Source organism: Triticum aestivum, chromosome 4D (assembly GCF_018294505.1).
Source record: "Triticum aestivum cultivar Chinese Spring chromosome 4D, IWGSC CS RefSeq v2.1, whole genome shotgun sequence".
Classification (NCBI taxonomy): domain Eukaryota; kingdom Viridiplantae; phylum Streptophyta; class Magnoliopsida; order Poales; family Poaceae; genus Triticum; species Triticum aestivum.
In genome coordinates, this window is record NC_057805.1 from 503,707,566 (window position 1) to 503,722,480 (window position 14,915).

A 14,915-nucleotide genomic window follows, 5' to 3' on the forward strand; every position below is an offset into this window, starting at 1 on the left:
GGTGCGAATTGCGGTCTCTGCCCTTTACGTATTTGGGTATACCAATTCACCATCACAAGCTTTCCAACACAAAATGGAAGTGCATTGAGGATGGATTTGAAAAGAAACTAAGTTGTTGGAAGGGCAAGCTTATGTCATACGGAGGATGACTAATTCTCATTAATTCGGTTCTCACGAGTATGCCCATGTTTCTCTTGTCCTTTTTCGAGGTACCAGTTAGAGTTCGGAAAAGACTAGATTTCTATCGATCGCGTTTCTTCTGGCAGAGCATGAATTAAAATGAAAGTACAGGCTCGCTAAATGGGACATTATTTGTAGACCAAAAGACCAAGAGGGCCTCGGCATAGAGAATCTAAAGGTGAAGAACAGATGTCATCTCAGCAAGTGGCTATATAAACTATCTGTAGAGACCGATGCCACATGGGCCCAGATTCTGCGTAATAAGTACCTGCATTCCAAAACTCTATCCCAGGTGACGGTCAGACCGACCGATTCGCCATTTTGGAAGGGACTGATGAGAGTGAAATCAGTCTTCTTCAACAGGACAATTTTTTTAGTTGGAAATAGTACTACCACGAGATTTTGGGAGGATGCATGGCTAGGGGAGACGCCCCTTGCTCTCCAATATCCTTCTCTCTATAATATTGTTCAGCGAAGAGACGCTTACGTTGCAACAGTATTACAGTCCAACCCTCTCAATATTCAATTCAGGAGGACTTTGGCGGGAAACCGTTGGGAAGTTTGGCTCCATCTTGTGAGAAGATTGATGGATCTTCACCTCTCTCAACAGCCAGATCAGTTACACTGGAAACTCACTAAGAATGGAGAGTTTTCAGTTAAGTCCATGTATCTGGATATTATTTACACTGGCCATATTCCTCGATCGAAACATGTTTGGAAAGTCAAAGTGCCTTTAAAAATTATAGTGTTTATGTGATTTGTCCATAAACAAGTCATTCTAATTAAGGACAATTTGACAAAACGCAACTGGACAGGATCTAGAAGATGTAGCTTCTGTGATCAGAATGAATCCATCAAACACCTCTTTCTTGATTGCCCAATGGCAAAAATTATATGGCGGTCTGTCCACATAGCATTTAATATTACTCCTCCGAATACTATCAACACATTGTTTGGGACGTGGTTAGATGGAATAGATTCGGAAACGGCGAGACAGATTCGTGTAGGAGTATGTGCTTTATTATGGGCAGTATGGAACTGCAGGAATGATATAGTTTTTAACAGAACAACAAATTTTCATTCTTGCAGGTTATTTTCCGGGCCACTGCAAGTGATCCGTATGTGGTCGCTACTCACTCCGACGGATACCAGGGAGAATATGGTTACTGGGTCTATCCGGTGGGAAACGGTAGCACTGGCTATCTTCAACCGGTTTGGATGGCGGTCATGTAATAGCATAGGTGTTTAGTTTCCTATCTTTTATATGCCAGCCGGTTGTGGCTTTTTTCAATTTATGCTTTTTGTGAGCTTTGTTTGCCTTTGAGACCTGAAGACTTTGTTGAACCTTTGCTTGTTTAATAATATGGCTGTATGCATCGTTCTGATGCAGAGGCCGGGGGATAACCTCCTTTTCAAAAAAAACATTCATGACCTGATGAACAGATCACATTTAAAGCTGGTCAACTAAAGGCAGATATTTTGCTTCAAATTAAAGCCAGATCCAATAAATAAACAGCGCGAGTTCATTTATTCTGCTCATGGTTGCTTGCAGGTATCAACTCGATAGCTGCTGACCTCAAGGACAACAGTGCAACAGGCAGCGCCATGGACGTGGCCATCGCCACGAGGAGGATTTGATACATGCAGATTTGATATATTGATTGAATGCAAATGACAAAATTAAGCAAAGACCTCAGTATATGCATTGAATGAAAATGCCCTATATCGGGGAAAAAATTAGGCGAGGACCTCACAAAAACACAACATAGTTCAGTTTTAGCACAACACAACCAACACTCTGCAGAAGATTATAGAGCATATTTTGTTGGATCATTTGAGCTTGCAACAGTGAGAGCATATTTTTTTTTCTTTTCTGACGAGCTTGGCACCTGAGAAATGATTTAATTTCTGGAAAGGGGAAGGAATCCATTGCTGCTTCTGCAATTTTTGTGGACAATTATTGGTCTTCATTTACGTCTTGTCACTATTGAGGTTGTTCCCGGTAACAAAGGTAAAGGAAAATTGGGAGGTGTGATATCAGTTTCGGCACCAGTACAAGATCATGTGTTATGCAAACCTCTCCCAGATGATTATATCAAGATCAATGTCGATGCCAGTTATGTGGAAAGTACTAATGTCGCCAGTGTGGGGGTGGTTGCTAGAAACTCATCTGGTGAAGTTATTATTTCTTAGTGGGACTTTCTGGGTCAGTGTTCCAGCATGAATGAAGCTGAACTACGTGCATGCCTGGCAGGCCTTTATATCGATATTACTCTTCACCAGTCAATTATTCTGGAGACTGATTGTGTTTTTGTTCGTTCTTTCCTTGCGAATGAGAAGGTTGACAGGTCTCCTCTCATTGATCATAGAAAGAAGCCTTAAGTATATCCAGGATGATCAAGAATTTTAAAATTGCGAAAATCAATCGGCTAGCCAATGGGGTGGCTCACGAAATTGCGAAGTTTAGCTTTATTAGTAGATCTGATGGGATTCTTCTTAATAGTGTTCCGCCTTGCATGGAGAATTTTGTAATGAACGATTGAAATAACCTTTTTACTTAATTAATATATGGGGGTTCTAAAAAAGTAATCACCAGCATCAGTAGCAAGACAAAAGTATGGTTATGTCAAGACCAAATTTAACCAATGGGCAAGATATATACACTTACATGAGTTCAATCCAAAGGTATATTAATCGAAATAACTAGAATAAAGAGAATAGTATTCTTCATGATAGTTGTACTTCTGCGAGTGCAAAAACTAAAATGAGACTCTAACTAGGAATATAGATTGTGTAAGTGAAAATGCACCACAGTGGTATGATGTTTCTAAGATGACCTGGATATTTTTCTGGGCGGGAGTGCATCGACATAGCAAGGGCGGTAGGGGAACGCAGCGTGAACGTCTCTAGCATGTTGATAATATTGTCTAGGATACATGTTACCTAGATACTGCATTCTCGAAGTTTGGAGATGATACGGCACCACCAGATCACTGAATTTTAGATGGAGCGCGTCCTTGTACGGATGGAATCCGACAATGTTGCAACCCCATTCCCAGACATCCTCCACTGCAATTGTACTGCTATGTAAGTCAATGAAGTTGTGCTCATCCGAGTTCCATGAGTAGTTGAACACAGATGGGTGAGGAGAATCTGGGTTTGGGACGCCAGAGTCTTGGGGGTGGCCGGCACGCCGGTGCCATGTCCGTGGGGAGGAGGAGGAGGTGGAGGAGCAGGCGACGCTAGGGCGGTTACATGCGAGAGAGAGAGAGAGAGAGAGAGAGAGAGAGAGAGAGAGAGAGAGAGAGAGAGAGCGCGGAAGTGTGCTATAGACGAAGGATGAGACCGGCGTCTGATACGATGTGGAGAAGTGAATGGAGAGGGAAAATAGCACCTTGGGTGCTGTCGTATCCATCGCATAAATATATGTACATGTGCAACAGTAGCGTGGGGCCTGGAGCTAGCTACGTGGTTGGGATCGTGGGCAATCGTGCATGCAATACGTGGGAGAAGAGGGCTAGCTGCTAACAACAATGACCAACTTGAAGTGCAAGACAAGGTAGAATAAGATCCTACACTATTATATCTTTTTTAATAATCATAATACTCAACAGTATGAATGCATGATACCAAGATCACCCGTGAATAAGCTGAATTGCCGCGGATTCGATCGTCGAAGTGGATTCAATTTTAACGAGAGGGGCAGCAAGAGCCACGAGGCGGCGGCACAAAAGGATGCATGAAGCCACGAACGAAAAGGAAACTATCAATCTGGACGAAGCCACAATCTAAACGGCTACAAATTAGGTATCTTTTTTTACGAACCAACCTGCGGTTAGATGGTTAGAGAGATAGTGGTATCCCCAGCCCACCAGGGTTTAAGTCTTGGTGACTTCATAAATCTCAAGATGATATGCCGACTCAGTCTCTCAAAGGTGCTAATAGGGGTAGGGTGTGCGTGTGTGCGTTCATAAGTATGAGTGTATATGCGCGTATGTATGAGCGCTTGCATCTCTCTACTGTGTTCAAAAGGTATTCCTATTTTTCTGGAGTGTACAACTTAGCGATTCTGCAATGTAATACTGGGCCTTTGGACTGGAACGATGGGCCGTTAGGATCAAATGAAGATTCATACCCCTAAAAAAATCAGACGAAGATTCATAACTATACATATATGCTAGTACCAATTACCTAATAAAAATTCACAGGGGGGCGAGGTGATGGGGGGTGTCTGACCCCTGCTTGCACCCCCTGTCTCTGCCTCTGTACATGATAAGATACTTGCCAGGGATAATATGTTGTCTCTAAGATGACGGTGATGTTTTTCTGGGCGGGAGTGTATCGACATAGCAAGGGAGGTAGGGAACATAGCGTGGACGTCCGTAGCATGTTGATGATGTTGGCTAGGATACATATCACCTAGATATTGTATTGGCTCTCTCCTCTCAACTAGACAGCGGCATGTCCCTCCACAACTCTATCTCCATCGCCACCACCACGAAGGCTACACATGAGGAGAAGGAGCCATCGCCACCACCACCAGGCATCGATTCTAGGTCATGCGTGCCGGCCACAATCTCCTTCTTCCTCATTGATCCTATAATTTGGAAGGTTGAACATGTTTAATTATGCCATCAATAAAGCATTCATCTTTGTGTCTATGTTCATCTATGTTTGAGTGATTGATCCGGTTCTAGGTTGAGGTATGACCTATCACACAATATTAATCTTTGTGGCATCACCTACTATGATTGGAACATCTTCAAGATGGTCTGCATGCATGATTGTCTTAGAAGTACATAAGAAGAAAATGTATGTATGAATCTATAATTCAACTGCCAAGAAACATCAAGACTCGTGCAACAACGCTATGGATCCAGTGCAACAGTTTGAAGTATCGGTATCAGATCAAAACGATAATGTTCAAACATCAAGATTCATTTGTGCTCCTCTTAACGCAACACATATCAACAACCTAATGTAATGTTCTTCTCAACATCCTACACATACTCTGCTAGAAAATCTATAACTATCCAAAATATAATTTACATGGACCTTGGTAGTCAGTAATCACCACCATCAGTAGCAAGACAAAAGTATGGTTATGTCAAGACCAAAATTAACCAATGGGCAAGATATATACACTTACATGAGTTCAATCCAAAGGTATATTAATCAAAAGGTATATTAATCCGACAATGTTGCAACCCCATCCCCAGACATCCTCCTCTGCAATTGTACTGCTATGTAAGTCAATGAAGTTGTGCTCGTCCGAGTTCCATGAGTAGTCGGAACCATCACTATTCTGAAGTTCTGCATGCTCATCACTGTCGTAGATATATTGTTCTTCCTCCTGTTCGCCTTGTGTCTCATCATCAATGTGTTGTTCTTCTTCCTCCTCATCGTGTGCACCGTTATAGTCATCATCTTCCTCTTCCTCTACCTCCACCTCTTCGTCACCTTTCTCGTACCCGTCCTCGCCAGTTCCATCACTACAATCATCATTGATTTCCTCATTGTCGTCATGCTCGAATAAGCTAATCAAGTCTTTGTCGCTTTCAACCATCGCCCATGTTATCTTTGGTGACATCAATGGTTGCATTCTCAGATAATTCATGATACGATCATGCCCTTTAAGGTCGGCTTTGTGTGCCAACGTCCAGCCCATACCTCTATGGTAGCTCCCTAAGAGCATCTCCAGCCGTTGGCCCCCCAGGGGGCGCCTAAAATCGCCGCCTGGGGGTGAGCCAGCGCAAAAAAACGGCCTGGGGCGAGTTGGTCCCCAGCCGCCAGCCCCAGGGCCGCCCCCAGGCGTGTTCAAAAAAGAAAAATATATAGCAAAGTTCGGCAAAGTTCGGCTAAACACGACTAAATTTTGGCAAACTTGGGCATATATTAGACATGTTCGTGGATTTTCATTACATAGCAAATATAACCCCGTCGGCCTGGCGCGCATGTCCGGCGACGCTGGGATGTTCGCCTCGAACAAGAGCCACGATTCATGTTCGCGGAGCATGCGGCGGCCGAAGCCGTTGGCCGCCGCCTCGTCCCCGGGGAAACGCTCGGCCATCGGGAGAGGGGGAGGGGGGGGAGGGCTCGGCGGTGGCGCACGGGAGAGGTAGAGCTTGGCGGCTAGGGCGGGGCTGGTGTGGCCAGAGGCGAGCGAGGCCACCGGTTTATATAGCCGCGCCGCGCCTGTGTGTACGCGTGCGAGGGAGGGGAGGCGTCGGCGCGCCGCCCCGTGACGCGCCGCCCGTGAGGAATCAATGGCAAGGCTGACCGGCGGCAGCCTTGCCATTGATTCCCCGTGGGAAACCGAGGCGTTGGGGGAAGACGAGGCGTGGTGTCGCTGACGCGGCTGGCCCGCGGCTCTTTCACGCCAAAACCGCTCGCCCCAGCGCGCCGGGTTCGGCCTGGGTCCGCCGGCGCTGATTTCGGCCCAGGCCGGCGAAAATCAGGCTCCTGAGGGCGCGACTGGACCGTTTTTTGGGCGCCTGCGCGAAAAAATCGCCTGGGAGGCCTTTCTGGGGGCGCGGCTGGAGATGCTCTAAGTACCTCTCGGGCAGTGCCATTTCATCCAATCTGTCGCCGTCATGAGGATGCCCCGGGAGTCGAACCATGTCGTAGGTGCCCTGTGAACAACGCAGGACCATGAGTACATCACTGTGGCAGTGCACATAGAGCGAGCCATGCCAATACTCGGCTGACCACCACGTCCGCTGATCACGACGACGCAGTGCGGTCACCACATCATAGAGGTGTCCGGAGGCGCAGCGCCCCGGCGTGAACTCCCGGCTCTCCCACCGGCCCGTCTGTGAAGAGAACAGAAACGCGTGGAACACCTTGGCAGCCGGCTCTTCTCCAAAAAGGTTTGGTAGGGGCGTATGCTCCCAGTCGACCCAGCACGGTAGTTTGGCGCGTGACGACGTACCATGCTGCTCTTCTTCGTACCGTTGTAGCTTCTCCGTGGGAAAGAAGAAGACCCGGTGGTGCTGCGACACGGCCGGGTCAAAGGCGAGGAACATGCCCTCGATGCTGCACGGCGACGTCGCCGGGTTGCACACGTAGGGAACACCAGGCCACTTCCCTCGACGAGGAGCAAGCCGTTGCAATGCTGCTTTAGGCTACAATCATTTTAGTTCTTTTGTCATTTTACAATTTAAAAAAAAAATCTAAATTATGAATAATATACATATAAATAAAATAAATTTTACCAAAAAAACGCTCATGTATTAATTTAAAAAATCCACCAAGTTAAATTATGAATAATATGTATAATTTTAAAATTGTTCGCACATGAAATAAAAAATAAAGTAATTTTAGAAAATATGTATACTTTCTAAAATGATCATATACGTTCAAAACATTTACAAGTTTTTTTATTAAATATTCATCTTCTACATAGAAGCGATCATGCTTTAAATTTATATGCTTGTCGGTTATCTCTTTTTTCAGAATTAAAATTCCGAGTTTATGTTATTTAGCCAAAATATATAATGATTTTTTATTTGGCCAAAATATATAATGATTTAGTATCGTGTCAGGACATCAAGTGTTATCTCGGTCTCTTGGCTTGCCGCGCATGCTGGCTAGCCTGGGGTCACCGGTTCAAATGCTTATTTTTCACCGGCTCAAGGATAACATGTACATATGGCCATCGCCAATAAGCTAAAGAAGCTCGGCAATATTATGCAGTAGTTTTTCTTTTTGAAATGTTGGCAGGTACAATGGCTATGATCCAAACAAATATAGCTTGCCAAAATTTTGGTCATGCCAATGTTTTGATTGGGCTAATAGGGGAACAAACCAAACACACCCATTGACATTTTTTTTGAACATAGTACAACCAAAGTCACTCACATACACGAGCATACATGCATCTCTATGAACGCACACACGCACACCCTATCCCTATGAGCATCAGTGGCGGACCTAGCCCACTGGACCAGGGTGGACCAGCAGTGTTACGGTACATATACATTTATTTATTTTTATTTTATTTTTTTTAGCTTTTCTCCTATGGTATAAAAGCTATTTTCAAATCTCAGGGTGGGCCACCCTCTACCTCCGCCACTGATGAGCACCTTTGAAAGATTAAGCCGGTATAATAGGATCTAGCGATTGTAATCGTAGTGGGAAATGTACAACGTGTCGGGCAGGGACAATGTAAAATGCAGAGCCAGCTTTTGGGCGCCACGTTCATGACCTGATGGCCAGATCACATTTGAGGTATTGTGAATCAAAGGCAGATACTTTGCTTCAAATTAAAGGCCGACCGAATTAACGAACGCGAATTCATCGTATCAACTCGATAGCCGCTGACCTCAAGGAGAACAGTACAATAGGATTCGTCGGTGCCATGGCCGCGGTGGCCACCGCCACGACCCATGAGGAGGATTTGATACATGCATGCGGTTCGGATTGGGTTGATCTTAAAATTTGAGCAGTAGTAGGGACCTGAGCTGACTATCTGCCTTCTGATTTGTTGCGGAGAAGATCCCCGATATATGGACCGGATGAAAATGCCAAAATTAGGCTAAGACCCAAAAAGTGCCTGCAGAGGCCAAGCTCCATTGAGCTCTTTATTCATTTTCTTCCAGCGAAAATACTTTTTTCACACCTCAAAAAAATCTGGAAAAAAGTGTACAGTAGACATATATTTGTAGTATGCATGTACAAAATTCCATGAACATACATATTCATATGTGATGTACACATAAAAGACAAATACACATATTAAAATGGGCCTTTTCTTTGTTGTATTTGGGCCAAATATTTGTTTTTTTTTTGTGTAGCATGCAAATAATCAAATTAGTTGATGAAATGTTATACATACTTGAAGAATATGCATATGTATTTGTGGAAAAAATATCTTCTATATACATTTTGATTTTTTTTGTAAAACGAGCTTCATGAGCTCGGTCTTCGGAACGCTATTCTCGGCGAAGACCTCGATATATGGATTGAATGAGATATGCCCTGCATCAGGAAAAAAAATTAACAAAGACCTCACAGAAACACAACATACTTCAGTTTTAGCACAACACAACCAACAGTCTGCAGAAGAAGAAACAGAGAGGTTGCCAGGCAAAAAATGTCTCCAGACCAAACAAGTTTGATTTGCATCCATGTGGCATCAACAGTCATGTAGTATGAACTATCCAAATTCTATTGATTCACTTGCAGACAGTAGATGCTGAAGAAACACACCAACACAAGGCATCACATCACTCGCACCTCCACTCTCGCAGATCTGCAAACTTGAGCCTGATGCTCTGCAGAGATGATACAAACTACCAATGAATTGCCTTCTCTTCACGCCGAAAGAGCAGACTGATCAAGAGCTATCCGCCGAGTTAAAAATATTAGCAGCCGCACCAGTCACCTATCACAACTGCTTCAGCAAGAATTTCTAGAACTAGTTTTCCGTCGCTTCCTCGGGGTTTCGGAAAACATACATTGGCCTTCACCACCGCTCGTCGCTGCATTCGAGCATCGACGTGAAAGAACCTGCAGCGGTGGAAGGGGCAGTCCTCCTTTTCTTGCATGATTTGGTTGGCTGAGCAATGGAGTGAACCTCTTCTTCAGGAAAATTCTGACCAGAGGCTTCTGGAGAGAAGCAACGAAATGCTTGTCAGACTAATAGTGAACACTGAATAACAGTTATGAACTTCTGTCAAAGTGAAGTTTAATACAATTATTTACTAAAGAGCTAACTCTAGACAATGCATCAAACATGGTTGTCGACCAGATAGGCAATTCAGTTATAGCTTCTTTATATGACAAACAATTCCATAAAGTCATTTAATATTTCCACAAATCATGAGGAATACCAGCGGCCTGGCATGCAAAATTACATCATTCCTTGGATCACAATTATTTGATTTATCGACTTACGACGTAATAAATATTTGTCTTTTTTATTAATTGACACTTTCTAGGAGTAATTCATACTATCAGACTAACAGTGAGCGAACACTGAACAACAGTAGTGAACTTGTGTCAAAGTGAAGAAAACATATACAGAAGGAAGCAATCTGCAAACAAGATAAGAAAGTGTAACAACCTGAGCTTTTCCCAACAAGATTTTCGCCAGCAAAAATGCCCACTTCTCTTCCATATGTCCGATAAGTCTTGTGAACCGTATCAGTACCCGATTCACCGTCATCGGCCGAAGCACACACCACATCACCACGACGGTTCACACCGGAATAATCTTTGTGTGGCCTGAAACGCCTTGCCCATGGATCCTCGGGCAGTCCTCTTACGCCTACATCACGCAAGCGAGAAACGTTCGTCTCAGACCTGAGCTCGTCTGAGGCTCCCTCTTGGAGGGCTTTGAGCCCATGGCCGCCCACATGGGTGATGCTCCTACCAGGAGCGTGAGCGTGGTAGTGCTGTAACTGTCGGCTACTACGTATACGGAGTTGCTGCACGAAGGACGCCTCCATGGAGCTTATGTACATGTCGTGGCTGTCGTTTGTCCATCCAGCCGACACCAACTCTCCAACTTGATTGCCCTGATGAAGAGAAGATAAGATCATTTTCCATTTTACAGGTCATTTCCATTTACATGCAAAATTAACTCATTGGATAGCTGTCCCACAGTAAAAGAGAGGTGATTGCAAGAGAATACTGGACAAATGTCCAGGATGATTACTAGTACTCCCTGCGGTCCTTTTTACTCTGCACATTGGATTTGCCGAAAGTCAAACTTTGCTAAGTTTGACCAAATTTATATTAAAAAATATTAGCATCTATAATATCTAATAAATATAATATGAAAATATATTCCAAAATGAATCTAATGATATTGGTGTTGTTATGTGAATGTCTATAATTTTTTATATAAACTTGGTCAAAGTTGGATGAGATTGACTTCAGACAAACCTAATATGCAGAGTAAAAAGGACCGGAGGGAGTATTATATATGGTGTTTTGCCTGGCTTTGTTTGTACTTTTCGAGTCTAATTTAACTTGTATGGCGATTGGCAAGAGCTAATTGCAAGAGACTAGGAAATCAAACATAAGTCGAAGTGATATGCTCCTACTTGCAGTGCATCAGAAAAAGAGTCAGGCGTGGATAGATTAGATTACCTTGGCGACAGTGCCGGGTGGCCGTTGAATCGTCGACGCGTCACCCATCGGACCAAGATCGACAAGATTCGAGCTCTCTCCTCCCCAAGAACTATCGTAGCACGGCGCCAGAAATCGGGATATCTTCCGTCGATTTTCTCGGAGAAAAGCTCGGGTGGATGGAGAAGAGGGGAAGAGATGTGTGGGATTTGGTCGTCCGTCGTCCTCCTCCTGGAGAGAGAGAGACGAGGAGGCCGAGATGTAGTATACTCTCATCGGAAGAAAAATATCTGGCCTGCGCCAGCAAGCAGAGCAGAGCAAAGGGTGGAGAAGACGAAGAAAGAAAAGGGCAGCGCGGGGGGCGTCGAGGCGTACTTTATTTTTATCTTTTGAGGGAGGAGGCGTACTTTATGTTGACGTGGCCGCGCGGGGGCGGAAAAATATCGGGCGCAGATATTTTCGCGCGATTGGATGCAGGCTGTAGGGGCTGCCTGCCTGACAAGTCGGGCCCTGGGCCGTTTTTTTCACTCTACGAAACATGGCAGCGGCAATTATACTATTATTTTTAGCACAGTACAGACGCGCACACACACCCTACTCCTATGAACATCCCCAAAAGACTGAGTCGGTATATCATCTTGAGATTTACGAAGTCACCGTATATCATCTTGACATTTGCTAGGCTTTATTAGTCACAGGCAAAACTATGTTTTTTTAGTCATAGTACAAACTGGCCAAACTGGGTTTTACTTTTTACTTTTATATATTTTAGTATGACAGCATCCCCCCCCCCCCCCAAGTACCGAACAAACAAGCCCGCCCTGGAATCTGACATTTGGTACATATCGGGGTCCAATATTTGTACTATATAGTATAAAAGAACGTGTGTCTTTCTTTCTGTCCTTAATTTTGACCTATTATTCCATTCATCAAGTTACGGTTGCTGACCCTTTGTACCCTTAACTAGCTAATTGTCCATGCGTTGCAATGAGGACAAACACATTTTAGTGATTTAATATCAATTACGAGTGACCCAACAAACACATCACGAGTGCTTCTTTTCCTATGGCCCATCTCACATCAACGTCGTCGGGTAGGATCGTATGGCAGAACGTGAAGATGATGAAAAGGGGGCATGCGATTTTAGGAGGAGTCCACATAAATAATACTTTTCCTAAATTAAGGCTTCTCGCTTGAGGTATTTAAGCACACTACTTATGCTATAGTCAATACTACAAAACAATGGTACTCTCCATAATAAACATCATTCTTCTGTCCAAAGATATCTGATACTTCCATAACAAACACACACTACACGCCAATGCTGGGATTGTTGTTGACATCTCAACGAGCATGCTCATCCTCACCGCATGCATGTCGCAATCAAACCAAAGCACGGTTTTACATAGTATTGTTCATTTAGGTGAATTCACCAGCTAGATTATGGGAGTGAGATGCTTAGTAGTTTGGCTGGGGTTACTGGTGACATTCTTGGGTATGCCTGGGAGTGCGCCTGCCTGTGGTTTGCTTTATTTTGTTTCCGTAGTAGTGTGGTCGTTGGTAGTTGTGGCGTGTGGGTCTTGTGTCTTGTAGTGAATACTTGTGGTTTCCCTGAATGGAAATCATAGGAGGATAGCCCTTCTTTTCTTCAATAAAAGGTGAATTCACCAGCAGCCATCCGATAGCAACCAGCCGACCATAAAGAAAACTTCACCGACCTCGACCAACAGTAGCCGCGCATGACGAATGGTTAATTAATTCCCTTTTGCAAAATAAGACACATTACTGAGAATGGCTTTCATTCAAAAGGGAGAGGGGGTGGGCAATAATCCTACATCTATGAACCTTTTACGAAACTTGCCTATTAACTCTGTTGTTCATTCAGCAAGGAAAACTTCACCGACCTCGACCAACAGTAGCCGCGCATGACGAATGGTTAATTAATTCCCTTTTGCTAAATAAGACACATTACTGAGAATGGCTTTCATTCAAAAGGGAGAGGGGGTGGGCAATAATCCTACATCTATGAACCTTTTACGAAACTTGCCTATTAACTCTGTTGTTCATTCAGCAAGGAAAACTTCACCGACCTCGACCAACAGTAGCCGCGCATGACGAATGGTTAATTAATTCCCTTTTGCTAAATAAGACACATTACTGAGAATGGCTTTCATTCAAAAGGGAGAGGGGGTGGGCAATAATCCTACATCTATGAGCCTTTTACGAAACTTGCCTATTAATCCTCTCGCCCCCCTGAATTTCACCGGGGGTGGGCCCCTCCTCCCCCTTGTCTCCAATCAAAGCTTGCCAAATGTTCTAGCCCCCGTAAACTAAAAAGCCCATGGATGTAGCATTGCTTGGGGGTGGGAGCAATATAAAAGGAGCGAGCTCGATTCACGTAACAACACATACTCTTGCTTCGAGAGAAACAACAAAAATTAAGGTGAATGCTCAGAGTTAGAGGCTGCCTAGCACTCGCGTTCTTTGTGAGCTTCTTCTCATGGGCTAAGGATGTGAGTATACCTTAATATATTGGGACCGGCTAGTGCACCGTCGACTGAATTTTATTTTCAGGTCGGTCACTTTTTGTACAACCTGGTAGCCCCACATATTGGACCTGACCTCCTTCACCAGTGGCTGCGACGGGTGAGCACATACATGTATACGACACACCGCATAAATCATGCATAAACGGCCACATGCCCATGCGAAAAAGCCCACAGGCATGTCACACACACATGGACAATACACAGAGGCACATCACATACATGGTGTGCTCATCATTCACTTCTTTTGTCATGTAGATGGAGCAAAATTAAAAATTAAAAATAAAAAGACAAAGACATTATTTAAGGTGAATTAAGGGATTTATATTACCTAAATCAAGAAATAAATTGAAAAATGGGGCGACAACGTGTCAGGTGTTTGATGTTTTCTGCGTCAATAAAATCGGTCTCCACCATTTGATCTAGATCCAAAGGCCTAGCTGGCTTCTTTCTCCAACCTTCTCCTTCCCCCAACATTATAACTAAAGAAAACAAAAAAAACGAATTTTTCTAAAGAAGAATGAAGTAGTGGCATTGGTTACCCTTAAATAAGAAAGACTCTGGTAGAAACTTCAAAAAAACTTGCACATAGTTTACACAAAAAAACACACCTTTTATAATATGCAACAATAAACCTATTATACACATCAAGAATAGATGAACAAAAAAAAGAACTCTAAGAATGGTTTTTATAGGAATGAATTTGCGGCAATTGCATTGCCCATTAAGAAGAAAGAGAATAAAAACAAATAATGACAAAATTTGCACACGATTTACATAAAAATTGCGCTTTTTCATGATATGCAAGAATAAGAATATAATAGTGGAATTTTTGTAAAAAGAAGTTTTTGAACCAAGAAGTCTAAGAATGGTAATATAATAGTGGAATTTTCGTAAAAATAAGCTTTTGAACCAAAACTCTAAGAATGGTTTTTATAGGAATCAATTAGTGGCAATTGCATTGCCCTTTAAGAAGAAAGAGCATAAAAAACAAATAATGACAAAATTTGCGCACAATTTTCCAAAGAAATGTGTTTTTAAAAAATATGCAAGATTAAGAATGTAATAGTGAAATTTTCAAGGAAGCTTTTGAATAACGAATGAATTATTAGC

At 43.4% G+C, this 14,915-nt stretch overlaps 1 protein-coding gene across 2 annotated transcripts; it reads right to left on the reverse strand.

Moving 5' to 3' along the window:
- Nucleotides 1-8,947: 8,947 nt before the first annotated feature.
- LOC123099068 (uncharacterized) lies at nt 8,948-11,617 on the reverse strand. Of its 2 annotated transcripts, XR_006448076.1 has the most exons (4): nt 11,278-11,617; nt 10,247-10,700; nt 9,418-9,789; nt 8,948-9,159 (listed from the first exon to the last, which is right to left on the reverse strand). XR_006448076.1 is itself a non-coding variant. In XM_044521192.1 (3 exons), the coding sequence occupies exons 1-3, from the start codon at nt 11,530-11,532 to the stop codon at nt 9,647-9,649; spliced, it is 852 nt and encodes a 283-aa protein (XP_044377127.1). In that variant the 5' UTR covers nt 11,533-11,617; the 3' UTR covers nt 9,195-9,646. The 2 variants fall into 2 exon arrangements, 1 of the variants encoding a protein (XP_044377127.1); XM_044521192.1 differs by lacking the exon at nt 8,948-9,159 and having other exon boundaries at nt 9,195-9,789.
- Between the last annotated feature and the right edge of the window lie 3,298 nt (nt 11,618-14,915).